The sequence below is a fragment of the Miniopterus schreibersii genome, assembly GCF_964146895.1.
Source record: "Miniopterus schreibersii genome assembly, chromosome: 16".
In the NCBI taxonomy this organism is placed as follows: domain Eukaryota; kingdom Metazoa; phylum Chordata; class Mammalia; order Chiroptera; family Miniopteridae; genus Miniopterus; species Miniopterus schreibersii.
The window spans coordinates 17,794,821-17,822,104 of record NC_138116.1 but is presented as its reverse complement, the minus strand read 5'-3'; the positions used below and the strand labels follow the sequence as shown (position 1 = coordinate 17,822,104).

The 27,284-nt window shown below is 37.1% G+C and overlaps 1 protein-coding gene across 7 annotated transcripts in view; it reads right to left on the bottom strand.

Moving 5' to 3' along the window:
- The window catches only part of SPAG9 (sperm associated antigen 9), a 96,051-nt gene that overhangs the window by 44,445 nt on the left and 24,322 nt on the right, over positions 1–27,284 (bottom strand). For 5 of the 7 annotated variants that reach the window (XM_081162954.1, XM_081162955.1, XM_081162956.1 and 2 more), the window contains 3 exons: positions 18,994–19,064; positions 13,273–13,367; positions 7,978–8,128 (listed from right to left, as the gene is read on the bottom strand). In XM_081162954.1, the coding sequence (XP_081019080.1) occupies positions 7,978–8,128; positions 13,273–13,367; positions 18,994–19,064 (317 nt within the window). Of the gene's footprint in view, positions 1–7,977; positions 8,129–12,415; positions 12,847–13,272; positions 13,368–18,993; positions 19,065–27,284 lie in introns of those variants that run through there. The other 2 variants (XM_081162959.1, XM_081162960.1) reach the window with 1 other exon arrangement.

Below are 27,284 nucleotides of genomic sequence, written 5' to 3'. Positions count from 1 at the left end.
TCAGCCATATAAAAGGAAATTTCACCTTTTGCAACAGCATGGATAGACCTGGAGATTATTATGCTAAGTGACATAAGCTAGTCAGGGAAAGACAAGTACCATATGATCTCACTTATGTGTGAAATCTAATGAACAAAATAAACTGATGAACAAAACAGAAACAGAGTCATGGATACATGGAAGAGACTGACAGTTGTCAGAGGGGAAAGGGGTTGGGGGGACAGGATTAAACAAAAAACATATATATACATAACACACAGACACAGACGACAGTGTGGGGATACCAGAGGGAAAGGGGGGTAGATAGAAGCGGGCAAGGGGATAATGGGGACAGGAAGAGACTTTGCCTGGGGCAATGGACGCACGAGGCAGTGTTCAGATGATGTTTTCTTGAATTTTACACTTGAAACCTGTATGGTTTTGTGAACCAATGTCACTCCAATATATTTAGTTTAAAAAAAAAGGAAAAAAATCCTGTCACATGCTATAACATGGATGAGAGGACATTATGCTAAGTGGAATATGCCAGACACAAAATGACAAATACTACATGATTCCATTTATATGAAGCATCCAAAGTAGTCAAATTCATAGAAAGTAGAGTGGTGGTTACCAGGGCTGGGGGGAGGGGAAAAGGGGGGACTTGTTTAATGGGTATAGAGTTTCAGATATGAAGACAAAAAAGTTTAAGCAATATCAAGATTCAGAAGTTACCACGTGATTCATGTCTTGCCTTATATTTTATCAATAAGCAGCTCATCACTTAACCCTTTTTTCTATTCACACAACTCTATGTCTAAGTCTGCCTGACTTATCTGAAATAAGCTAAATAAAGGGGCAAGCAACTCTTCTACATAGGTTTATCTGTGTTTTAGGTGCAACCATTTTAGGCCTAAAGAAAGATAAGACAAAATTACAAAAGCTAACTTAGTCCCGTGGATCCCACTATAACGCTTATTACCTTATACTTTAAATTTTTTGTTGGCATGTCTTTCTCCCCAAGTAAAAGTTAAATGTCTAAAGCAATGGCTCTAAACCTTTTTATTTACAACTCTATAGCAAACAGAATCACAAAATTGTGTACACACATTATTGTGGAGTTTTTAATTTGATTCCTAGCAGGAGTCTGTGACCCCAAAAAACACTGAGAACCATAACTCTAGACACAGCAAGGCGAAATAAATCTAGATGTAAATTATGTTGTAGGTTCAAGAAAATTTATATTGTTAAGGGAAATATGAATGTCCTGACCCTGAGGATATTTCTGAAGAAAGAGGGTACTTTTTCACTGTCAGAGACCTGCCTACTGAAGGTCTTCCGTGGACCTGGGTTAACCGTGGCCTAGTGGATAGGGGATGTCTTTCTGTCTTCATATCCCAAGTGCCCAGCATATCAAGCCTGAGATGAAGTAGGCTCTCAACAAATGTTTCTTTTCTGAAGCTGAATGGGGCCCTGATTGGGGCTGAAGAAATTTGTTCAGCTAGGAGGCAGCCCATGGTGAAACTGACACACTGGGCTGTCTCTAGGATACAGGTAAGTTATGCACATTCTGTCCTGAGGAAGATATTTGTGCAAAGCATACTAGTTTTCTTACCTAGAGCTGCATAAATGTAAATAAGCTGCATTTCTACATGATTTACTATATTTTCTCTCTCTTATTTATTTCAAAATGCTGACTTCAGAGGAGAAATAAATTATAGATTACAGTAAAGCCCTGGCAACCATTGTAGAGGAAATAACTTTCTTTTGCGTTTCAGTGAATAACATCAGTAATCTTCGAAACTGAGCACTTGATGTCCTGAGAACACCAGCTGAGGAGTAACCAGTGGTCAATCGCTTTCGTTTACTTTTTGCAAAATGTTCTAAAACACCATTCTCACCTTCAGGTTCAGGACTACTGCTGACCTGGTAAGAGGGAAAGATTATAGGAGAAAAATATCATACATTTACTAAATGTTCTTAGCATATTTCTAAGTATTTTTGGCTTATACTACCTTAAGATAACAAAATCCATCTTTCTATTATCTACTATGTTAAAATGGGGGGTTGGGGGTTTCATTTTATTTTGACTTAAAATCACACCTCCTTTGAGCCTCTAGTTTAAGCACTATCATGGTTTGGAAGTCACCACATGAATCATGTCTTACTTTATATTTTATCAATAAGCAGCTCATCATTTAACCCTTTTTTCTATTCACACAACTCTATGAAATCTTCCTAAACTTTATTTTAATCATCTTGAATATTTAACATACTGCAGGGCCGGTACGGCTCAGTAGCTGAGCATCGACCTAGGATCCAGGAGATCAAGGTTCGATTCCCAGTCAGGGCACATGTGCAGGTTTTGGGCTCAATCCCAGCAGGGGGCGTGCAGGAGGCAGCCGATCAATGACTCTCTCATCATTCATGTTTCAACTCTCTCCCTCTCCCTTCCTCTCTCTGAAATCAATGAAAATGTAAAAAAACAACAAACAAACAAACAAAATATATATATAAAATACTAAATATTCCAGTTTAGCATACATGGGAATGTTTACTGTATCTACCTTTCTCTCCCACATTGTTTCCAAAACTTTTAGATAAACACGAATAATCAAAGGGTGACCAATATTCCAAAACAAAAGTTTTTAAAACCTGGGGGCTTTAACTGTTTGAGAATTTAAAATTACACACACATTTTATATAAGAGGAATCTTTAATAACAAAAGATACAGGACTAAGGTTCAACTGCTACAGAGATTCAAGTTTGGGAAAACTAAAGAAATGGAACAAGTTCAGAACTTAACCACAAGTGGAGCAGGGAAAATTCCTCCGAACGAGAACGCTGGCTCTGCTCAGACAGCCCTGCTCTGCATGCTAAGCGCATGCCCTGAAGAGTGCAGAGCCACTGACCACTGGCTTTACATACCAAGCCCTGCTAACCAGAGCTTCTCACAATAGTTCCACTACAGCATTTCAAGTCACATGGTTTTAAAAGAATTCTCTAAGATTTTCACAAGTAGGTAGTAATACAAGTGGTTTTTCATTAGAGTTGTTTTTTTTCAGTTCTAAAAGTCAGATTATATAACAATTAACCCAGGAGACTCTTCAAAGGAAAAAATATATACCTTTTTTGCAGTACATGCATACACTTACACACATGTCTTTGGGCATGTGTATAGGTACATATACACACTTATGTGTTTATGTGAAACTGGATGAAACCTGTGAAATCATTGTCAAATTGACACCAAGCAAGGTCTAGAAAAAGCAGGAACATTTAAATATCTAAGACATTTAAAATGATATTTAAAACACTTCATTCTCTCTCTTTCCATATTTGGGCGTAAGAGAGGGATACATGAACTCTAAACTTATAAAGCAATAAAGAATTCATACGGCATTGCCAGTGAAAGTACAAATGGCTACGATCCCTCTGGCAGGCGATTTGGCAATATCTACCAAGATCTTAAATACACGCTTTTACCCAGCAAGCCTACCTATGGGAACTGTTAACTACAAAATTATGTATGCAGTTATCTACTGCAGCATTGTAATAGCAAAAGACTAGGAAAAATTGAGGTGTCCCTTCAAGAGAGTAGATTTTAATTGCAGTTGGGATATGTGATCCCCTTCCCCTGCCCTTCCTCTACCATTCTGATATATCACCTTCCTTCACACACCCTTGTTTTAAATTTCTCTGTTGGGCTCTTCTTCAAGAGCCTTCTTCAAGCCTACAAACAGCCCCATCTCTCCCATTCTAAAAGTACTTTTCCCTCCACCCTGCCAACTCGTAATCTGTTTCCTCTCATCCCACTACAACACCGCTCGAGTCACCTACACTTTCTAGTCCTTCCTTCATAATTCACACGCACTCTTGTCATTGGCCCCGCAACTCAAACTGCTCAAACCTACACCTGCAAATTCAGTCCTTGTCCTACTTGACTTCTCCATACACCTTACTGCTAACAGCTCCTTACTCTCTAAAACTCTACTGTCCCTTGACTTCCAGGCGTGCAGTCTCCTGTGGCCTCTCCTGCTGCCACTACAAAACCCCAGCCCTTACCAATGCCCTTCTCTCTCCGTGTACAGCCTACACCTCTTTGTTCTAGACAGGCCCTATCCACGCCCCTGGACGATGCTGCATGAGGAAGCATTAGGCTTCCCCAGCTGCTCAGACTGACACCCTATGCCTAGTGCCTTCCCTTGGGGAGACCCTCATCACTCTGTTCTGGATCTGACACCCCTCCAAGCCAGGCTGTACCTCTGCAGAGATATCCTCCACACCACCAGGGTCCTGACTGTCTAAAGCAGGCTATCCCCACATGGGTACCCTTCTAACCTTATACCTATACCCACCCCACCCTGTGGAAACTTACCTTGCTTTGCCCTACCTAGTAGCTTTAGGACTGAAATGTGCAGAAAGAAAATAGAAAGGGCTAGCTAATGCAACACTGCACCATCTTAATAATTACAGCCTTATAGTACCGTCATGATATCTAGGAGGGCAAGTTCTTTTTACTGCTCTTCAAGACTGTCGTGGGTTATTCTTGGCCTTTTGTTCTCCAATTCCTTCTTTATTTTCAGCTTGTTCATGAATAAGAGTTGTTCAGAGAGAACAACCCTACCTTAACATTTCTGCCTATCCCCAGCCTTACCTTTTTAATACATTTTTAACAGTACAGTTTTGATCATTTAACATAAGCAGCTACTTTTCACCAATTTCACTAGGACCCCAGCAAAAATATTTCTGTGAATGATGCAATATAAAACTACTCTGCTTTTTGCCTTGAACTGACCTCTAAACTACACTTGAGAACCATCTACAGGGTATCAGGCAAAGCTTTGTGTAAGTTGCAGCATTTATAATGGTCTTGAAAGAGGGTATTTCTATACTGGTGGTACCTAAGCAGGATACAAATATGTATGTAGTTAAACTATAAAAAAAGCAATTGGATGTTAAGATCTGGAGTTCAGGGAAAGGGTGAAGGTTGGAGATTCAAATTTGTGAACATCGATGTGTGGGTGGCATCTACAGACATGACACTTGAGCGACCCAGGTTAAGTAGAGAGGAAGGCTGAGCTTTAGGCCCTGGGAACACCAACATTTAGAGGCCCAAAGCCAGCAATGGAAAAGGAGCAGGGAGCACACGAGTGAGTAGAGTGGGGTCTTGGGAGGAAAGAAAAGCATTTCAAGAAGCAGAGAGAGTTCAAATGTTGCAACAATGTAGGGTGAAGAATGATAATTTTCCACTAGGTTTGTAAAGGTGGATGTACGGGGAACCGTGAGGAAAGGGATGTTGGTGCAATAGGAAGGAATGAAAGGATGTTGGTGCAATAGGAAGGAATGAAAGGATGTTGGTGCAATAGGAAGGAATGAAAGTCTCAGGAGTGGGATGAAGATAAATCAATTATTCCTCAAAAGTGCCCAAGTTTGCCCCCACCTCGGAGCCTTCTCAGATGCTCTTTGATCATCCTGAAACACTCATTCCTCCAGACCTTTCCATGCATGTGCGCATCCCTCATGTCAAGGTACCAGTCATCTCCTCCGAGACGCCTTCCTTCACCATCCTAAAATAAGCATCCCTCCCTACTAATTACTCTGTCTCCTTATATCTTGCTCTCTTTTAACAGTACCTAACCATACTTGAAATTCTATTATTTCACTTATTTACTTGTTTGTTGATTTCCCCTACAAGAATATAAGGGAAGGAGTAGTACAGAGAAATACATCTTTTTAAAAACAATGTGGACATTTTCCTAGGTGCATCATTCCTGGCAGACTTTCCAATACCTGAAGGTATAACCTTATACTACAAACCTGTTACAGTGAGAAATCTGTGATAATCACAACAAAGACCTGTCCACAACTCTACGAGCACTGGCAAGTCCCCGACTGCTATTCTTCTGCCACAGAGTTTCCCACAGTTCTGTTTCCTTGGTTATAACCCATCATGTGGTTTTCTCACAGAACATTTCACCTTAACCTTAATTCACAGAAAAAACTGTGCTGGTAAAATTAATATTAATTATAATCTCACCTTCACTTTTTTCATAATGAAGGCAAAGCATGCCCTAAATCTGGCTAGTCATCCCCCAGGCTCTCAGAGAAATGAAAGGTATAGAACACTTTCAATTAGAGATAGTTAGTCCAGTTCTTGTCATGAATAGAAACCAAGACTGGTGGGCACATGTGACGTAGTCCACAAGTGAACTATAAACTGACTTCCAGCCTCTCACCAAGTTAGAGAAGGACATCTGGTTAACAAAAAGGGCATGGGTAAATAATATAATATATCCTAATAGGCAACATTTTACAAACTAGACTTTTGTCATTCTGTAATGCACCACTCTCTTCCAGGAAATCCCTCTGTTGAGCCTTTATCTCATTTAATGGCTCCAGATTCAGAGCGAAGTGAGACAGGGTTTTATTTTAAAAACTCTCTGGGGAGTACTTGCCTTAGTATATCTGAGAGGAAACAGGAAACACCTATGCTTAAGTCCATATTAATAGTCTGTTAATCAGTTTTAACCTGCCAGTAAAGTTCTGTCACAGCCTATCACTGGATTAAATAACAGGAGAATTATAATAATCCTCTCTTAAGGTGCCTATTGGATAGTAATTAGAATATTGTTACCATATGGTATACATTTTTGATGTACTAAAAGTATCCCTCCTACTTAATTTTGTTTTGGCACTGCAAGTAGGCGATGGAGGGATGGGTGTATTGGAAGATCTATTAATCATACAGGCAGGCTAAAAAAACCAGTGTGGCCATAGGAGTAAGAATGAGAGTTTCCTGCTGGCATCACTGTGGTCTGATACTGAGCAGCTGCATGGTTAACTTCTAATAAACTGAGCAACAAGGAAAAGAGAAGGGGGAAAGGTGAGGTCAGTCTTAGTGTTAAAAATAGTTGTTGGAGGAAGAAAAGCTATCAAATATTGGTTGACTGTTTAAGTGTTTTGGTCACATTTCAAAGGTCAATGGAATGATTCTAAATGCCTCTACCTTCTAGAGCTGAGAACAGACCATTTGTAGTATCCTAAAGAGTCTTTCTAACATCTAAAACAATTCAGCCAACAAACATGTTCTGAACGGCCACTATGGACCAGGAATACAGCAGTAAATAGACTGCGTGGATTTTATGTTCTTTGTGGAGAGAAACAGACAAAGTCAAAAAGTAAATGACTGAGTATATTAGAAGTATCCTGAGAACCATCTTCAAGTACTTAGACTATGGTAAGTACTCTGGAGAAAACAGAGCAGGAAAAAGAGATAAGATGTAAATAACTCATTTGTACTCATTGTGGGTGGCCTCTCTGCTTTATGACAAAGTAGATTTTATAAAGAACAAGGTTCTTTTATAACTAACATTCATTCCCTTTATAAGTATGTAAGTATTGCATGTTATAAGATATAGAATACAACTTTAATATTTTTAAAAAACCAATTATTAGTGTATCTCCACTCCTAGGTACATTATCTACACATTATACTATAGAATATATATTATATACATATCACATTTATAACTTATTGATGACAAGTTTTGGCCAAGAATACAATCTCTGATAAATTAACACCAGGCCTTTTAAGTGAAACACAATATACTTTTGGATATTGCTTTATGAAGGGTTTTGAGGAAGGAACCGGTTTTTTAAAAGTGCAGCCCTACTGAATTGTGAACCAAGGGTTTCAGGTGGCAATCTTTTTCAATCCTAAAAAACATAATTAAGTTCACTAGTCACCCCACCCTAAATTCATATGATGTAGCCTAAGTCAAAAAGAACTTTTGGTCATTAGTACCATTAACAACTTAAAAAGAACAGTAAAAACTAAAACTCTTTGGAAAGAACTCATTTCCCAAAAAAAGACAGTTTTACAACTAAAATGTATAAACGATTTCATTTTATTATGTTTTGGTCGTCTAGTACTTGGATTTGGGTAAGAAAACTCATAAAATGCAAATTGAAGATTTCAGCAGAACAAAGCTTACCTTCAGGCTGGTATGAGAACGTGGCTGACTTAATTCCTGAAATTTCCATTGCTCTGACCCAGGGGTCTCTCCGCCTTTCTGAGTGTCAGGTGTGAGCAATCCATCTCCCGCAGGTAATGGGAAAAGCCCTAGTGATATAGGGCGTTCTTTTCTATATGGAGAGGAGAGAAAAAGTTAAGCATTCATTCATTTTTTAATTCTTTATTCATCATGACTATAAGTAATACACCTGGGCTGTTACTACTTTAGAATCATTACTCCTAAATAATACTGTCTGCCTATCTGAACAAGTAGACTTACCAAAGAGAAAGTATAAGGTCTCAGAAGTTTAAATTAGCCTGAAGAAATCAACTAAGAAAAGCAGTAAGAAATGGTTTAAGAAATTTTATAAATTACTGATGAGTTCCTTGCCAGAAAACAGTCTGTGGTCTGCTTTCACAGAGTAACTTTCACTGAAGCTTAGGTTAGCCGTAGGGGAACTTGCAACCTCCTCCTTAGGAAACGACCACAACCTCTGCTTCTAGACTTCCCAAATCCTCACACTAATCCCTAGATGTTTACCCAACCTCCTTCAGAGTATGCCTTTTCAGCCTAAAGGAAAATCAACATATGATCTAAATCAGGGCTACTGACTAGATCGTGAAAAGAGTTCAAAATGACTTTTATCACCTAAGGCAAGAAAGCTGTATTCTTCTACAGAACCCATGTATGAGTTCCTTTCAATCACAGTACATATGAAAAAACCATTGTCAGTTTTTCCAAACAAGGAGGCCAAAAAATTCTATGAAAGACTGTAGAGTTTCCATTGCTTTGTGGGAAATTTCAATGAACAAGAGTTACAATTTCAATAATAATAGAATCGCAACAAGAAACGTGTTCTTTGCTGATGCTTGGAAGATTCCAAATCCAAGGGATTTTAGAGGGTAGAAACAAGCCTACCACATAGTTATCCTAGGTCATTAACTGAAAGTGTGGACACTGGCAATAAATGAGACAGTAAAGGTTTGGGGCCTCCTGGAACTCTACCTCTACTGGTAAGAATATAAGTTAGAATAGAAACAGTGAGGTTATAAATAAAAGTGGCAAAATATTCTGTTTTGCTAAATAAGTATTTTATTCTGTAAACTCATTTTTATATCAAGAAACTTAAACCACTTTTGAAATGTGCCCCTACTTAACACAAAGAGTTTGCTAATGACGATCAGAAAGGATTTATAAAACTGTGAGAAAACTTTCTTAAAGATTAGATGAAGCAACAAGTCAAGAGACTGCATTTTACTAAGGTTTTATGCACAAGAAAATAAAACAGGATTTTATCAGTTAGAGTTAATTACTCATCACTTTTTCACGCGTGGAGTACTTTTCCTATTTGATTTGGGAGGAAAATGCGAATGCAGGTGGGCAGCACAAAATACTAGAATTTAATACCAAACCCAAGTTTCTGACGATGAGCCACCAAACAACCAAATGACAAAAACTAAAGGAACCTGTTAACTATTCTGTTTATACCACTTATTCCCAAATGCTGGTTCGGCAATAAAGTTTTCATAATTAAATGGCAAAAAGAGGCATTAATGTCCAGACTTGACAAAACAAAAGGTTGTTGACCTGATGTTTATCCCTCAATTTGGGGGGAACAAATTTTGGGAACTGAAAATCTAAAGCTCTAGGAGCTACCAGATGACAACTTTTTTAAAAAAAAACTTATCTTAATGACGTAAGCAAAAAAAGGGACTGGGAATTTAATAGATGAAATTTAATGGAAAGCTCTCTAATCCAAAACGCAGACAACCAGAAAGATACTAGACTTTGTGAATCCATCAAACTGCTAACAGAAATCAAAATACAGGCCAGTCAGCAGAATTATCTTCCTATATGAATGACAACACATTCATTTTCACATATTGAAAAAGTGTAAAACTACTGGGGAAAGAAGTCTGCTGTGGATCCAAGTTTTACTTTCCTATTCCTGTTAATTACAAGGAATATTCACACCTCTTTATCTTGCTTTCATTAATCATTGGGATACTGCTCTATGGGGAAGGAACTTTCTTCAGAGACTGGTACTAGCTGTCAAGCAGGTCAATGACACTCTGGGTTACATTATTCCAACTCATGAAAAACAGTCAGACTACATACATCTCTCCTCTCCTTGGTTCACTGATAAATTACGTAAGAGTTAGCGGGAGGGAGAAGGACATGTAATTATGCAAGCCAGTTAGAACCCTACTTTTGAAAAGAACCCCCAAAAGGTGAACATTAGGTCTGTACTATGTTGGAGGGCGTGTTTAGTACTCTGTATTAAATGCTTCAGTAAAATTCACAGAAGAAACCAAAGAACAGGACACATGTGGCAGATTTAAACCTCAGATGTCTCAATGCTATTACTGTCTAGAAACAAAGTTATCATCACCTATCAGAATCCTTGTTATACTCTTTTTAAACTGCCTTAGTTCCAGATATCCATTTTTTAGTTGTTTATTGAAATGTTACCTTACATGCATAATTTCACAAATATGCTTCAGCTATATTAACACTTAAATAATCATTAATAAAATCTACTATATATATAAAGGGCAGTAAAAAAAAGATGACATTTGCTCAAATACCATGTGGCAAGCACTAAAATGGATGATTTATTTTCATTATCTCATTAATTCTCATATGGAAATAAGGACTATTTTCCTAGTTTTCAGATTAGGAAAAATTCTCAAGAGACTTTAGACACTAGTTGGCAGAGATAGGATTCAAAGTCAGACCTGTTTGACTCCAAGGCCCAAGAATATACTTTCCTTGGAACTACCTTCTTGACAATTTAATCTTAATATTGAGGACTTCGGTATCTTTATTCAGATTAACAGCAACTTTGGTGTCAAGGAACTTTTTTAAATTTAATCATGTTATTTGATCAATAAGATAGCTGGAGCTAAAATAGTTCTGCTAATAAAGGGGTACATATAAGTAACTATAAAAATTATTACTTGTTTAATGTATTACATATCTTGTAACTGATCAAGTAAAAAATAATCATCTCACTTGATTTTTTAAACCACCTAATAATGGGGTAAGAACCTCTGAGGAAGAAACTCAGACACAGAGAAATTAAGCAATGTGCCAAAAGTCCTATAGCTAACACGTGGCAGAGCATGTGTATCCAGGCAGTCCAGCTGCAAAGCCTCTTACCTACCACACAGCACAGCACTGACTTCTCAAAAAGAATGGAAACCTAAGACAGCCCTTTAAAATTAGTCTCACTTTAATACTGAGTTAAGGTATATTTAATTTCCTAAAAGCCTATATATACATATACACACACAAATCCTTTATGTACTAAAATATACACAAGTAATAAGATTCCTCCTGATATTTATAGAACCAAGAAAATAAATGACCAAGTTATCTAGTTCTGGAACATACAATTCAATATCTAGGCCTTAAACTAATGTTGAACAGGAATTGACCTGTGAATTCAAAAGGACACACATGAAGGAATTTACTACTTTAATTCCTCTTAATTTATCTAAATCCACAATTAGGAGTTAAGTATTTTAAGTAAACATTTAAATAACAAAAGCTATACACTATGAACCTTCATCTAAAACCATGCACAAAGCAGAAAGCTGAACAAATCAGACAGTTTTAGTTTGGTGAGTTAGAAACAAAAGAAACCAAAACCTTGCATCTCTAAAATGTAGAAGATGGTTCTCACAGGGTACAAGCAGAGTGAACAGCATAAAAGCTAGAGATTAATGACTACCCCCACAAGCAGGCATGAATATTTGTCACCCAAGTCTACAAAGAAAGGGCAACATCTGACTAAACAATAGTGAATAGGCTTTGTAAAGCGTTCACAACTTTGATGTGTAAATAATGGAGGAAAATGCATTTCTTGCCCTAAAAGGTTTACACTCTTTCACCTTAAAATATAATTTGTTGTAAGAGGAAAATTAAATTCTCAGTTCCCATGAGCTGCTATCAAAAACTGCAAAAATAATGACTGAACCTCTGTCAGTCAAAGGATAATTGGAACAAAATAAACACCTATGGCCTGTGTCTAATTGACTGCAAGTCCCAGCATAAAAGATATTTGCTGCTAGATGCTCAGATGCTGAACCAGAGATTGCATGAACTTGGACCTGGCACTCTACTTCTGCTCTCCCCTCACTCTTTCAACACTCTGCTTAAAACAAGACCACACTGACCTTGTACTTGTAGGTAAGTACAATATGAAAACCCTTTTCCTAAGTCCAAGGTTTCCATACACAAAGCAGCATTCCTAAGTGATGGCCTACAAATGAATGCAAATAAAAATAGAAATCTGAGCTTCAGGCCATTTCCCATTGTTTCAATCTGCAACAGAAATGATTACAAAGCAGACCCGTGAAGCTAAAAATCTGAGGAAAAAACCAACAGGGGTTGCTAAGAGAGACTGGAGTACCTGAGTATCCTTGGCAGGTTCTGCGTCAGAGCTGGCACACCGGTAGAAATAGAAAAGTGCACAAGCAGCAAAACAGAGAGAGATACTAAGATAGCAGAATTAATGACCACCGCCCCGCCAACAAAGCCAAACACAAACAGCAGCATGCATCCAGGACTCATGGCGCTGTGCTGGCATGGTGAAACGCCCGAACCAGGAGGCCTACACGGGGGCCAAAGGGGTATCTTTGTAGTGAGGATCTGTCATTCGGCTGCTGCCACGAAAACAATGCCATCAGCAGCAGCTTTCCACTCCATCCTGCAGCAGCTCCGAAGCGATGACGTCACCCGTTCTCCCCACCTCAAATCCGTGGAGCGGCAGCCCCCAGCATTTATGCAGCTATCCCGAGCGACCGGCAGCCTATTGACTACGCTCCTCTCCACTAGGAGCCCAGGCTTAGCTCATTGGCTACCCCGCTTGGAGATCTACATAATTTATTCACACTCCTACATCAAAGAGGAGTCGCTAACCCTTTCAAAGGTGCCTCTCGGTACCAAAAAGGACTGGAAACCAGGAGAATTGGAAAGTGTTCAGCGTTCCCACAAATCAGAAAAATTTAAATCTACTGTAATCCCCAGTATTAGGAAAAAATAAAAAATTTCAACATGCTGCTTACATGGCATGGCTCACAATCTACCTTCGAAATAGTGAAAGCTGTTTGTTTTTCTAAGCTATTCTTCCTATAGCATTCCAACCACAGCAGAGAGCTTTTGAATCAGTCTAACTATTGTTCCAGGATTAAGGAACAGAGAGACACAGAAATAGACAAATTATTTATTTCGATTTTTTCTCAAGGCAAAACGTATGACACAGCTTACCTAATTCTACTATGGACTGTAGATTCGAGCTGCTCACTCCCTGAGAGCTGATGAAGTTTTGTTCTTTCTAAGTGTTCCATATAATTATGGATCATCTGTTTTGAAGGAAAAAAAATACACAAAAATTTAAATACCTGGAATAAAACAAAAAGAACTCTTTTGTATAAATTTCTTATTTTTCAGATTACCCATAGTTCCATATAAAAGAATACATATTAGTATGAAAAAAATTTGGGGGGGGCGGGTGGAAAAGGGCAAAGGGGTGGGGATGGGGGATAAATGGGACCAGAAGGAGACCTGACTTTGGGTGATGGGCACACGATGCAGTATGCAGATGATGTTCTGCTGAGTTGTGCACTTGAAACCTGTATGGTGTTTTTAATCAATGTCACTCCAAAAACTCAATAAAAAAATTTTTTTAATGGCAAAGGAATAGCAAATGTTTACACTTAAGGATGCTGGTACCCATGGAAGTAGCCAACATACTACTTAGCACAGCCAAAAACTATTTTTTTACATTGCGATGCTATCAAATGGTATAATTTTGAAATAAATAACACAAATTAGGATATAGACACTGGGAAGGAGGTGATCAGAAAAAACTGGCAAAATAAAGAATAGAAGGCATTTGAGAAGTCCATTCAGTAAAATGGGAAACAACGAAGAAATTAAAATGAAACTTGAGAAGAAACTGAAAAGGAGAAAATCTGAGATGTCCTCAGAAGAACTTTCAGCTGTGGAAGCTTTTCGTTTAACAAAACCATACCCTTACGTGGTGATTCTATTTTACAAAGGATTCACAGAGTAAAGATCACTTTCAACTTAATTAAATACCAAGATGTTTATTTCTTATTTTCTATATATTTAGTTGAAAGAATGATAATACATTTTCTCCTTTGACTGCTAATTTACTGGAATCATTACTTAATATAATTATCTATAATAACAGCACATTAAAACAAGTAAAATATCAGAGCACTGTGATTTTGTGTCTTGAATAGACAAGCTAAATATGGAAGTAAAAACTTCAAGAGTATCAAGTATATAAACTGCCAAGAAATTCTATAGTCCTATTTGATTCTCGATAATCATTCCACTTTTAAGAAACCTAAATTTAGCATTAAAATATGTAAAATGCAACAAATTTCAATCATAATATCAAAAAGCCTATGCTAGATACTAACATGATATGAATAAGAAAAAATGAATTTTTAAAAATAACAAAAGGTATGTTAGCAATTTAAAGGAATGTAAATATTAAGGGGGGAGGCGGAAGGTTGATATCTTTCTTGGGAATATTCCCTGAATTCTTAAAACTGTAGCCTGAAATATCTTTGGAAATATCTTTGGAACTTTAGCTGTATAAAGGTGGGTTTCAATCTTAGTAACTTAAATATTCATTGTAGCATATTAAAAAGATAACTATTCAAAGAAAAAAAATTTAACAATTTTATTTTAAATTTTAAAGCATGCTTTTGTTGTAAAAGTTTTACTTGGTGTTCATGTACAATCATTATGAAATATCTAACTCAATTTGAAAGTTATTTACGTTAAATAAACAAAACACTAAACTCTGATGCATGAATTAAGATGAGGAATTCTATCAAATCAAACATTATAAAATAATTAATCAGGTTGTTCCTCCACTTAAGACTAACCCAAATAAGAAATATGTCAGGCAAAGAAAAATGAATATAAAATCACATGAATATGGTATGTGAAAGTAATTTTTAAACTTTAAATTTACACTTATTTTAAATTTACAGATTTTCTCTTTATTCTGACATTCCAAAATGCTCTAGGTAATGAAATTGGTTCCAGCACAACTCAACTAGAACTTAATAGGAGAGAGTAACAACAAAACATTTATTGAGCACCAACTACAGGTCAGCCAGTGCATTATAGCCATGGCTTTGCTTAATCCTCACAATATTAGAATTTTAAGGTAAACTTCAGTTTAAGGAGGTTAAAATAACATGTCCTATTTGACCAGCTAGTGATCAACTATGTTCTAAGTGTCATTAGCTGGTTGGCTTCGGGTTCAGAACTCAGGTCCCTCTGACTCAGTCAACTGAGCAGTAAGCATTATGGACTCATGCTGTATCCGGCCTTTTAGTTAATTCTCTACGCCAGGCAATAAGCTCATTGTCCTCTCTTCCTCACACCCACAAAACCCCCACACCCTTAAGCATTTCCTGACGTCTGAAATAAAATATGCACTAATTCTATAAATGCACAAAAGAGTAGAAAAAATAAATTGTACAATGAAAAACTAAATTTTAATGACAGGGTTTCACAATGTAGCTCTGGTCTTTAAAAATCCCAAGTGGGAAGGCAGGATCAGTGCTGCCAGATAGGTAAAAGTAAAATGGGATATGCTTTAGACAAGCTACTATTGGGTCCATCAGCCCCATCCTTCCTGCTCTCAGAACTGTAATTCTTAACTTTCTCAGGCATGCACATTTATTCACAGTCAGGTGGCAATTCAGCAACCCATAGCTAGTCATGAAGAAGGATTCCAAGCACACTGTCTGGAAAATCCCAACTCCCCTCCCACCTGGAGAAATCTTCACAGCAGAGGTGGACTATCATCTTTGATTAAAAGTGAAGAGCAAGGCAATAATGAGATTTTGGAGACAGTGGTATGGTTCTCTTTAATCGTGTTGACCTTGAATCTTTCCATATGCAGCCCAAGAATCATACATCTACATCCGTAGTCACGCTTCTTAAAGTTGTTGAGATGCCATAAAGCAAAGAAGCACAGAAAAATTTCTAGTGCATTTAATACTCATGTGTTCCACAACCTAAAAGCATTATTGAAAATTCAGAAGAAAAAGAAAAAATTTTAAAGTATTTAAAAAAGAGAAAATTCAGGTAATGGAATCAGACAGATTTAGGTTCAAATCCAGTCACCTACTAGCATAGGGTTTGGGACAAATATCTTGACATTCGCTTTCTAAAATTCAATATGTAAAATGGGTTTGGTCAGAGGATAAATGAGAATGCATTATGCCCTAGCCAGTTTGGCTCCCTGTCAGGGCTCGTGCAGGAGGCAGCCAATCAGTGTGTCTCTCTCACATCGATGTTTCTCTCTCTCTCTCTCCCTTCCACACTCTCTGAAAAGCAATGGAAAAAATATCATCAGGTGAGGATTAAAAATAATAATAATAATAATAAACACTCCCTGATGTAAGACTGGGGTTCAAGTTTTTGGTGATTAATATTAAGAGTATGCAGCCCGGCCGGGCATGGCTCAGTGGTTGAGCATCGACCTAGGATCCAGGAGATCGGGGTTCGATTCCCGGTCAGGGCACATGCCCGGGTTGCAGGCTAGGCAGCTGATCAATGACTCTCTCATCATTGATGTTTCTCTCTCTCTCTCTCCCCCTCCTTTCCTCTCTCTGAAATCAATAAAGATATGTTTAAAAAAAAAAAAAAGGAGTATGCACACATTTGGCCAAGTACCTCACAATTACTGGATGTTTATATTACCCACACTGCCCTCTTCTTTAAGCATGTCTTCTTTTAAGCAAATTCAGTAATGTGTACAAAATTTTGGATTTGACTAGAGAACAGTTATTCACATTAAAAAAGAGCCACAGATTTCCCCTATTTGCTAAAAGTGGTATTTAAACATTTTTGTGCCTATTTTAAAAGCTTACCTTAGTTGATAATAATCATGAAAAAGTGAAGCATAAATTCTTCAGACTTCCTTTCCCTGAAGGTTTCCAGAATTTATGTTTAAAGTACACTTGGTTCATTAGTGTTGGATAGCTAATTGAATGACATTTCTTGTACAGATGTATAAACACAGAAAAATGTGGGCTAGAGTGGAACCAACCCACATTTCAAAGCAGCTACATCTGTGTTACATAAACCTTTCTTGAGGCAGAGCAAAATAAAGGGAGCCTATCAGGGCAAAGGATAGAAGCTGCTTATGACTGAGGGAGGGGACCCGATGAAAAGAGCTGCCCTGCTACACACAAAATCAGCCTTGGTTACTGCATAGGCCCAGCTCTCTGAATTGGTACTTAAGATTTCTCCTGAGATCTTTTCTTCCTGCACTGTCCTTTTCTGAAGGAACAGGACAGAAAAATTATTATATATTTTTATTTCAAGGTGTCGGGTTGTTTTTCCGTAGCAACATCACTTTTATTAAATAAATGTGAGAAAAAATATGAAATTTCACTTTATAGTGGTTTTCAAGAATGCATGTATTTTATGCATGCTTCAATTTAACACATCCTAATTTAATGATCCTCAATTATTACAAAGGTTAGAACTTGATTAAAAAAAACAAAAGAGTTATTCAACACTATCAATTATTTCTGGAACATAAACATATTTCTCCAAACATACTTATAATTACAGCATTGATAAGCACTACTAGTAAACACTATATACAGGGCATTGTTCAGTCACTGAAATGAATGATGTAAAAAGAAGCAACAAGAGGCCTTTACCAATCGTTTTTAAACAGTCTTGATATCCACCAATGCCATCTTATTAAAATGTGGGTATTTTTTACATACTGAGAAGGCTACTGTGAAGCTGTTCCTGTCTTCCCAGAGCTCTATGGTTCCAGCCTTCTGTGGCTAATCTTTTCCCTCTACCACTGAATTTCAATTCTGTGACACTTCATGATTTGTGTGTGGCCATGTAAGCTACGATAGTGATACTCAAAAGTCCTATGTCAGGAAGAAACTCAAACGACTCACCAAGAAAGTGTTAAGCACCTTATTTCAAAGTAAATGAAACTGAGTGCAGTGGGTTTTATCTTCCTACAAAGCAACAATATATAGGTCTCTACCAGAGGCAGGGTAAGAGATCACACAAACCAGTGAAAGAAAGAAAAATGGGAGCGAAGACTGGAACCATCTGTATCATGGGAGAGATTGGACTAGGAAGGGAAAAAGAGGAATCCTTATTTTTTCCTTGTAACAAATAGTGCATGCATCTATGAAAATTCCATATAGTCAGGTATGTGATCCCTAGACTGATCATGATACAACAGAAACAATTTTCACATTGAGAAATAAACAAAAGCAACACATAAGAGACTGACAGAGAATCATACTTAAAAAACCCTAATGTACTTTTCCTAATTTGCTTTGGAGAAATTATGTGCTGGGGTCATTAATTTAAAATACTGAAAATTGTAAAAATTTTGCCTTTGTAACTTTAAATATGTAAGTGCTATTATACGTTAGGAGAAGTTGTCCTGCTAAAATACTGAAACTTCATGCAGAAAACCTATTTTAGAGCCATTTTGATTTAACGCATTATAACTGTGTTTATGTTATTTATTATAAGCTTAATGCAAATAAGTCCTTTATACTGGATTATAAATGTAGAGACTCTTACAAATAATTTACCAATCCGTCATTTCTCAACTGTTAACAAAATTAATTAAATCAATTCTCTCATATTAGCATTGTGTAGACTTTTTATTATGCACACATAAGTTTTTACTGGGCCAGCCAAAGAAACTATTGGAGGCACACTAATTCATCAAATGAAAAGGTAATTCCAAACAACAACAAAAAACATTTAAAAGTCAACATTTGGTAATTAGGAAAATGCTACAAGAAATTTAATGTTTTCTGAAAATAACCCCCAAGAATTATACTAACTGATTTTCAAAGGAAAACTAAGACATAATCCCTAAGGCTAATTTTTTTGTCTCAATATTAGCATGGTAAGAACAACCCAGAAACCCACCTCAGTGTGTCTTTGATGTAATGCATTATATTCCTTCTTCAGTTCTGCTTCTCTTTCTTCAAGTCTGCTAACTGAAATTAAGATACATACACTTAATCAAAACAAAATATAAGAAATATACTTGAAAATTCCATCTTAAAATCTTGGAATGGTTATCCATAATCCCTAGCAACTTTAGGACTCGGTGCTCCATATGAAATTCTTCACAAAGCTAGTAATCTCATTTCATCATCCCTAAGAAATAAAACTTTCAGAGGGGGATAGACTAGATTTTCAAAAATTAAACACCAGACTGCTTCTCCTAATATGCACATGTTTATTAGGTCATCCCTCTAAATAGGTTTTTGACATGATATAAAATCACTTCTTTCAATAATACTTTACAAATCACCTCAAAGAAGTTTCAACCTGGGATTAGGGCCCAAATCACTGACTTCTAACATTATTCAAGTTCTTTTTCCCTACTAAGCCGTATGTGAAAATGTCATTGCTTTTTTCTGCTTCAGGGACTCCTCTTCTTTTATTTAGCTCCCTCTGCTGATGGAGTTTGTGAGTGGCATTGATTTGGGGTAGTACTCCCAGAGTACAACTTTATAATTTTTTTTTTAAGTTTTAGAGTAGAAAAAAAGTCTTTTAAAACACTCTTTAAAAAAGTTTTAGAATGCTGGGACAGGATTTCACAGGAAAGAAAGATGACAAGACTGATTCTGGGAGAAGGTGGAGTTCAAGCAAGACCATGAAGAAACTACAGCACTAAAGACAGATGATGAGAGTATACTGTGCACTGTTACCACAGGGACAGGAACACAAACCATGCTGGTGGTAAGGCAGAGGGCAGACTGGCCAGGCAGGAGGAGCCCAAACTGGCTAAGAAGCAGTGGGAGAGATTCTGCTGGGGAGAAATAAAGCTGGTGCCAGAGGAACTTGTAAAGATACTCATTTAAGTCTTTTTTTTTTTTAAATATGTCTTTATTGATTTCAGAGAGAGGAAGTGAGAGGGAGAGAGAGAGAGAAGCATCAATGATGAGAGAGTCATTGACTGGCTGCCTCCTGCACACCCCCTGCTGGGGATCGAGACCACAACCTGGAATCGAACCACGATCTCCTGGTTCCATAGGTTGATGCTCAACCACTGAGCCACGCCGACCGGGCTCATTTAAGTCTATTTGAAGGCCTGATATTAGATGGAACTGTTCTTTTAGTGTAAGGGTCAGCCACCTGCAAACAGACAAGGCTGTTTGTAAGTGACAGCCTGTGACTGCGTCAGAAGGCTGTAGAAGTAACTACTATAAACTATCACAGCACACATACAAATGTTTTCATATGCCTAATGTTAACACACCAGATACCATGTGTGCTGCTTGATAAACTGAGGTTGGTTTGTGTAGCTTACTTGTCCCCTTTGTTTGAATATCTTGAAAATATGTCACTAATTAGGAAAACTGTAGCTCTGACTTTTGTTTCTAATCAAGCCTCTATGTTGGCTCATTAAATTTACACCAGTGAGTAAACACACACTACAGTCCACACTTTACTGTGCCAGGCAAAGGCTGAGAACATGTGCTACTCATCTTACCTTGTGGCTGCAAGCAATAAAAAGCAAACTAGTGATGCAAATAACACAAAAGATACTGAAACCATAATTTTTAGTGCTACTTCTCTGCTTTTTATTTGAAAACAGGAAATCCAAGCAAATTAAGATATTCAGTAATAATTTCAAAGTAAACATTTTCTACTGCTTGTCAATTAAACTGATCTAAAAGCTTAATACTATAACTACTGGCTAAACCTTATCTATTTTTAATTGCACGTCTTCAAGATTTTCTTGGTATTAGGCAAACAAAAAAACTAACAAACAAAACTGGACACTGAGGCTAAAATAAAACCACAACTATCATCTCTAACCCTCAATCTCAAATTTCTGTCCCACGGTAACCCCTCAATATTCTTGTCAGCTAACTTGATATGAATTAGTAAAATAAATTTATATACCATCACTAACAGCTAACTTTAGTACTTATGCGTCATGCACTGTCCTACAGATTTTATGTTAATTAACTTATTTGAGTCTGACATTAAGATGAAAGTATTATTACATTCATTTTAGAAATGAGGTAACTGAAGCAAACAGGAGTTAGTAAGTGACTTGCCCAAAGTCACACAGCAAATAAATGGAAAAACTAGCATTCCTAATGGAGGAGTCTGGGTCCAGAATCTATTTTTAAATACCATGCTATAATACTAGCTCTCAAGAAATACTCTTTCGAATCTGTTTTATATACTGGAGTCTACTTAAATTTGTAGTTATGGGGAAAAAATATAGAGAGCACTTACAGAAAGAACCTAGTAACAGACAGGTACAAGAACCTAGTTACGGACAGCTACTTCAACTCAAAGGTATCAAAATACCAAGTAAAATACACACTCAACTTTATTAATCATGGAAATGCATTTTATTTTTTTATTTTATTTTTAAAAATACATCTTTATTGATTTCAGAGAGAAGAAGGAAGCGGGAGAGAGAGAGATAGAAACGTCAATGATGAGAGAGTCATTGATTGGCGGCCTCCTGCACGCCCCCGACTGGGGATCGAACCCGCAACCCAGGCATATGCCCTGACCGGGAATTGAACCATGATCTCCTGGATCCTAGGCCAACACTGGCCGGGCAGAAATGCATTTTAAAACCAAATGTAATACCATTACGCATCCACCAGAAAAAAGCTCAAATGAAAAACCACAATACATCAAGTGCTGGTAAGGACTGAAGCCACTGGAACGCACATATACTGCTGTTGAGAGTATAAAATGGTACACCCAATTTGAAAATTGGCAAGATTTAATAAAGCTGAATATTTGCCAACCCTATGATAAAACAAGTTGATTGCTAAAAAGTGCATAAATGTGCCCACCAAAGGACACTGAAAACAATCCTCAAGCCCTAGCTGGTTTGGCTCAGTGGCTAGAATGTTGGCCTGGGGACTGAAGGGTCCCGGGTTCATTTCTGACCAAAGAGCACGTACCTGGGTTGCAGGTTCGATCCCCAGCCCCCCCCCCCCGCCCCCGGGTCAGGGCGAGTGTGGGAGGCAACCAATCGATGTGTGTCTCTCACATTGATGTTTGGGTTTTTTTCTCTCTCTCTGAAAAGCAATGGAAAAAAATATCCTTGGGTGATGATAAAAAAAAAAAAGAGTAAAGTTAAAACAATCCTCAAAGTAGTACTATTTGTAATAATTCAAACCTGGAAACAACCCATCAACAGCAGAATGGGTAAATATTCATGTACTAGAATACTATACAACAATGAAATGAACAAACTGTTGCTATACACAACATCATGGACTAATCTCACAAACAGGATACTGAGGGAAAGAAATAGAAACAAAAAAATACAAAGTTCAAAGACATACAGAACTAATTTAAACTAACGGGTTAGAAGTCAGGACAGTGCTACCTTTGGGAGGAGTTGGTGACCTGATGAATTTACTGTATGTACAATCCCATGCCACCCCAGTCCAAACACAATGTGTTCCATTCACACAGACACTTTCCTTGGCTTGAATACTCATTGTTCTTGATGTTCTCCAGCAACTGCTGTAAGTTCAACATATAGCACAGAGTTTAATCAGACTATTTAGAACCATTACCAAGGAAGTGTGCTGAATCACAGTGAAAATGTATAGGGAGATGAGCAAAAATGTTACTAGATTAGATGCGCAACCTGCGAGGATAAAATGGAATTACTCTTTTGAAGGTCATGTTGGTAATATCTGTTAAAATAAGCAATGTGTATATTCTTTGACCCAATATTACCATTCTTATTTATCCTACAGAAACACAGCAATGCCCAAAGATATGAAAACAGATCTATGCAACGTATCTTATACAGTAACTCCCAAACTGGAACTACCCCCAAATTTGTCATTAGTTGGTTGGTGAAGGGAATTATGATAGTCATACAATGGACTGCAATGCAGTGACTTTGCTACTTCCAAGTTATGTTACCTCAGGTATATTAGCCTCCCTGCGCCTCTGTTTACTTATTTATAACTGATGAGTAATGACAGCGTATCAGAGATGCTATGAGGATTAAGTGAGTTAATATTTGTACAGGTATAGAATAGTGCCAGGACACACAGTTTTCAAATACAATGACAAAAGGTAATGTTAGAAGGATTGCAGTGTGTCTGTAGGTACTGACATGGGATGGTGCCTAGAACTGAATGGAAGGAACTGAATAGCTGAATATTGCTATATCTAAAAATAAAAAATACAAAACCATTTATAATGTAATACCACTAACATGCCAACAATGCCAAAACTGAACTGTCTGTCTCTCCCAAACCTGTTCTTTCCCATAATCTTCTTACTCAGGCAAAAATCTTCAGCTACCTTTAGCTCTTCTCCTTCCCTCACATCACATATCCGATCTAGCAGCAAGTTGTCTGTTTTACCTTCAAAATAACCCTAAAACCTGCTTTTTACCACCTGCATCATACTCCCCTTGATCTAAGACACCCTCTTGCCTGAACTATTACAACTGCCTCCTGACCAGTGTCTCCACTCTGGCCTTTGCTCCCTCGCATCCTCAGAACAGTAGCCTGGATAAGGGCGGCAGTGACTGACACTCGAAGCCCTGCCGCATTAAAAACCCTTACAGTGGGTGTGTGTGTGTGTGTGTGTGAGATCAACAGCTATACGCGCCACTTCTGGGCCTGGCCCAGTAAAACCTTCCACACGTAATTCTCCATTTCCTTTCCCCTTCCTCCAACTTAATGTAGGTGACAATGACAAACTTGCAGCTGTATGTTGAAAAGAACAGTGTCTCCAAAGGAACCACCCATCTACGGGAAACATCCACTTTAAACTTCACATGAACGAGAAAAAACATATAACATCTGAGTCATTACATGTTTTGTAGCTTAGTTCGCGTCTTCGTTATTCTGGATGATCTTCTGGCGATTATTTTTCTCTCCAACCTAACACCTCCATCCCGTACCTCAATAAAAAACTGTCCATGATGTAACATATTTCATGTTTTCTGTATCTGTACTGTGAATCTAAATACTAGTGTTATCTTTTAAAGTATATGCGATAACCACCAAGATCATATAATACAAATTCAGAACCTCTGATTCTTTTCTGAAAATACAAGACTCAGTAAAACAACGTTGTCAAAGAACTCAGTTTTCTCAAGGCCTAACTCACGAGATGTTACAGTGTTTAACTGAGAAGCACCTATAATGCTGGGAAGAGCAGTCTCTTCAAAGTCCTAAATGCCACTAGACAATTATTAGTAAGGGGAAAAGCAAAGGGAAGAAGGGATGGGAAAATGGGAAAGACATGCCCATGTGGGCAAGAAGGGTGCACCTCCCTGGAAAGCTCAAGTACCACAAAACTCACCTATACCCGCGTTGTTGCATGATATCTGAAAGGCAGTAAAAGATTGTTTCCTGTTTAATAGTTCCCATGTGAACCCAAACCTCAAAATGATCTCATGAAAAATCCAAAAAAAACCCCTAATCATTTTACTCGTCAGAATAGCCACAACATGAGATTAACTGGAAATAAACAAGATTCTCTTCACCCTTCCTATCCCAAAACAACAGATAACCAAATAAGCCATTTTTTTAAACTGCAAATATTCTGGGGAGAAAATAACAAATCAAGGAATCTTAAAAGGGGGAAAGGGACAAAGAAAAAAGAATCAAAAGGCTAATCCAAACTCCCCTCATAATAACTAATGGAGAGGCTTCAGCCTCATTTTAAATGCTCTTTCTATCCCTCTTTCCAAAGAGCGAGAGGATATGATTATGGCAGGAAGAGCCACCTGCTCTACCTGCTCAAAATCAGAGCTTACCTCCTTAGAATGATGGCCTTTGCCAAGTTTGGAACACCTTCCATCTCTGTTGTCTTCTGCCCCATCAGACTGCTGATAGGCCTATGGGGGGAAGAAAGAGAAACAGACCTGCTAGATCGCCATATCCAACTCATTATTTGCCTTCTCAAAAGGAATCTTCAGTTCTTACTATTCATGGAAGGCAGATAATCCAACTGTTACTTGGCCTCAGAAAACTGACATTAGTCTTTCGGAAGCTTTTCTTTGAAGAATTTCGCATCAAAAGTCTGAACAGGTAAGCAAGAATCAAACGCTGACTTCAGAGCAAACAAATCTCAGACAACCAGAATCAAAACAGTAATAAATCTCCTCTGCCAACTAAGCCCTTCACTATATCTCTAAACCTCAAAAGATTTTCAGACAGATACTATGTTATTAACCAATGACACAATATGAAATTCTACAGTATTCTCATGAATCAATGATCATATCCTTAATTAAGAGAGAGTAGGATAACTTCAAAGAATCCCAGTGGTAGGGGCTTCTAGCAATCTGATCTAGTCGGTATCTTGAAGATGCTACCTTGTCATGCATGACAAAAAGGTGGCTACTCTCCCACCAAAAGACTGTGTAGAGTGAATCCATGTACACATTCCCTCAGCACACATTCCTATGTATCATCTCCATGGTCAAGAAACACTTCCTTATGATCAACCAAAATCAACAATTTTCCTCATTTAATCTGTCAAGATTACAGAAAAACAACCTGGTATCTTTTTTACCCACCCTTTTACATGTTTGAAGGAGTAGTCAAATCATTTTTATTCTGTTCTCTAAGTTAAATCAGCATAAATCCTTTAACCCTTACTCATAAAATTATTTTTCTATAAAATCTTTAGTTCTAGATATTAATTATAAATTACAACCTTAAGGTTCTCAATAGACAACACTAGACTACAGAAATGAAGAGAGTCCAAATACAGATAACATAAAATACATCTGAAGACTACATGGACTGTTACCTAAGGAAGCAGACGTAATAAAATGCTAGGGTTTGCATAAATTATCTTGTGCCTAACTTTCTGCTTTCCTTCTCATATATAGGCTCTAAAAGAAGAAACAACCCTTAAATGAAGTTTATTAAATATACAAATATTCTTAATATTGCAAAGGAATGGATTTAAGTTAAATGGACTAAAAAAGTAACTTTCTATACAACAAATTTTGTCATTTTTTTAAATTAGAAGATATAAATCTAAAACTCCTAAAGCTGCCTTTCAATGAAAATATGTATCAGTTAACTGCTTTAATCATCCAAAAATAATGCAGATGAGATTACCTATTGACAAGATAAAATTAAAAATGGGAAGGAACCTATTACAGTATTATACAAATTTTGAGAATATTAAATTTCACTGTCAATTGCAAAGCAAGTAAAGAGGCTAATAAAGCCTTGTACTGGCCTGGAGGTATTTTTTAAGTGATTTGAAAAATAGTGACAAAATATTTAGACCCTCTCAACTATTAATTTTGATATAAACTATACCCAAAAACGTATTTTCTTCTGTGTTGTGAAAATTCTCAATTTATCAGTCACATCATTAATAGATCTTGCTTGTAAATAATTCCCAAATGTGAAGTGTTTTAAGCCATTTATTCCTTTAAAATAAAAAATATGTTAATGATTATACAACTTCCCCATACTTTCCTACGGTAGTAAATTCTTATGACCAAGAAATAAGAAGTGTCTCCCTTACAATAATAAGTGTTTCAAAGTAAAGGCTTGAAGTTATATTTTATTAGACTAAGATCTAGCAACAAATTTAAAAAGCAAATGAATGTTATATGGAAAATGTAAAGGGTAGAAAGGTCAAAGTACAAGGCTCTACCCCAAATGTCTTCAGTTGTCAAAAACATTTTTCCATTTAATTTTTAAAAATGGGATTTTCATTCAAAGGAAGGAAGGACAGAATCAGAGAAGAATCTTTAATAGCTTAAAATCATTGCCATCTAAATCTTGCCATCTTCTTCCACAATTCAAGGGAAAAGACATCTAATACAAACTCAAGAAGCTTGAGGGAAACCTATTTTTCTCAAAAGAATAAATTAGAAGTGGTTTTATATCAGCTCTGGGTGCTAATATTATAAATAATGACTCAAATTCATAAGTGATTAAAAACAAAATAAAACATGCTACCTAAACCTTACTTCTCCAATTCTGTTCACATTAAAAATCACCAAACACTATTATATACCAAGAACCACCAAACTATTCATCATTCCTTGACCTACTTCCTCAAATATATTCTAAGAAAATTATTAACAGAGGGAAATCTATAGGTATGAAAAATATGATTCACTATACTGGAAAAATATCCAACCACCAACAGAAGTTTTTTGTGTTTTTTTAAATTTACCGATATTTATTTTCTACTCTAATTCATTCCTTCAT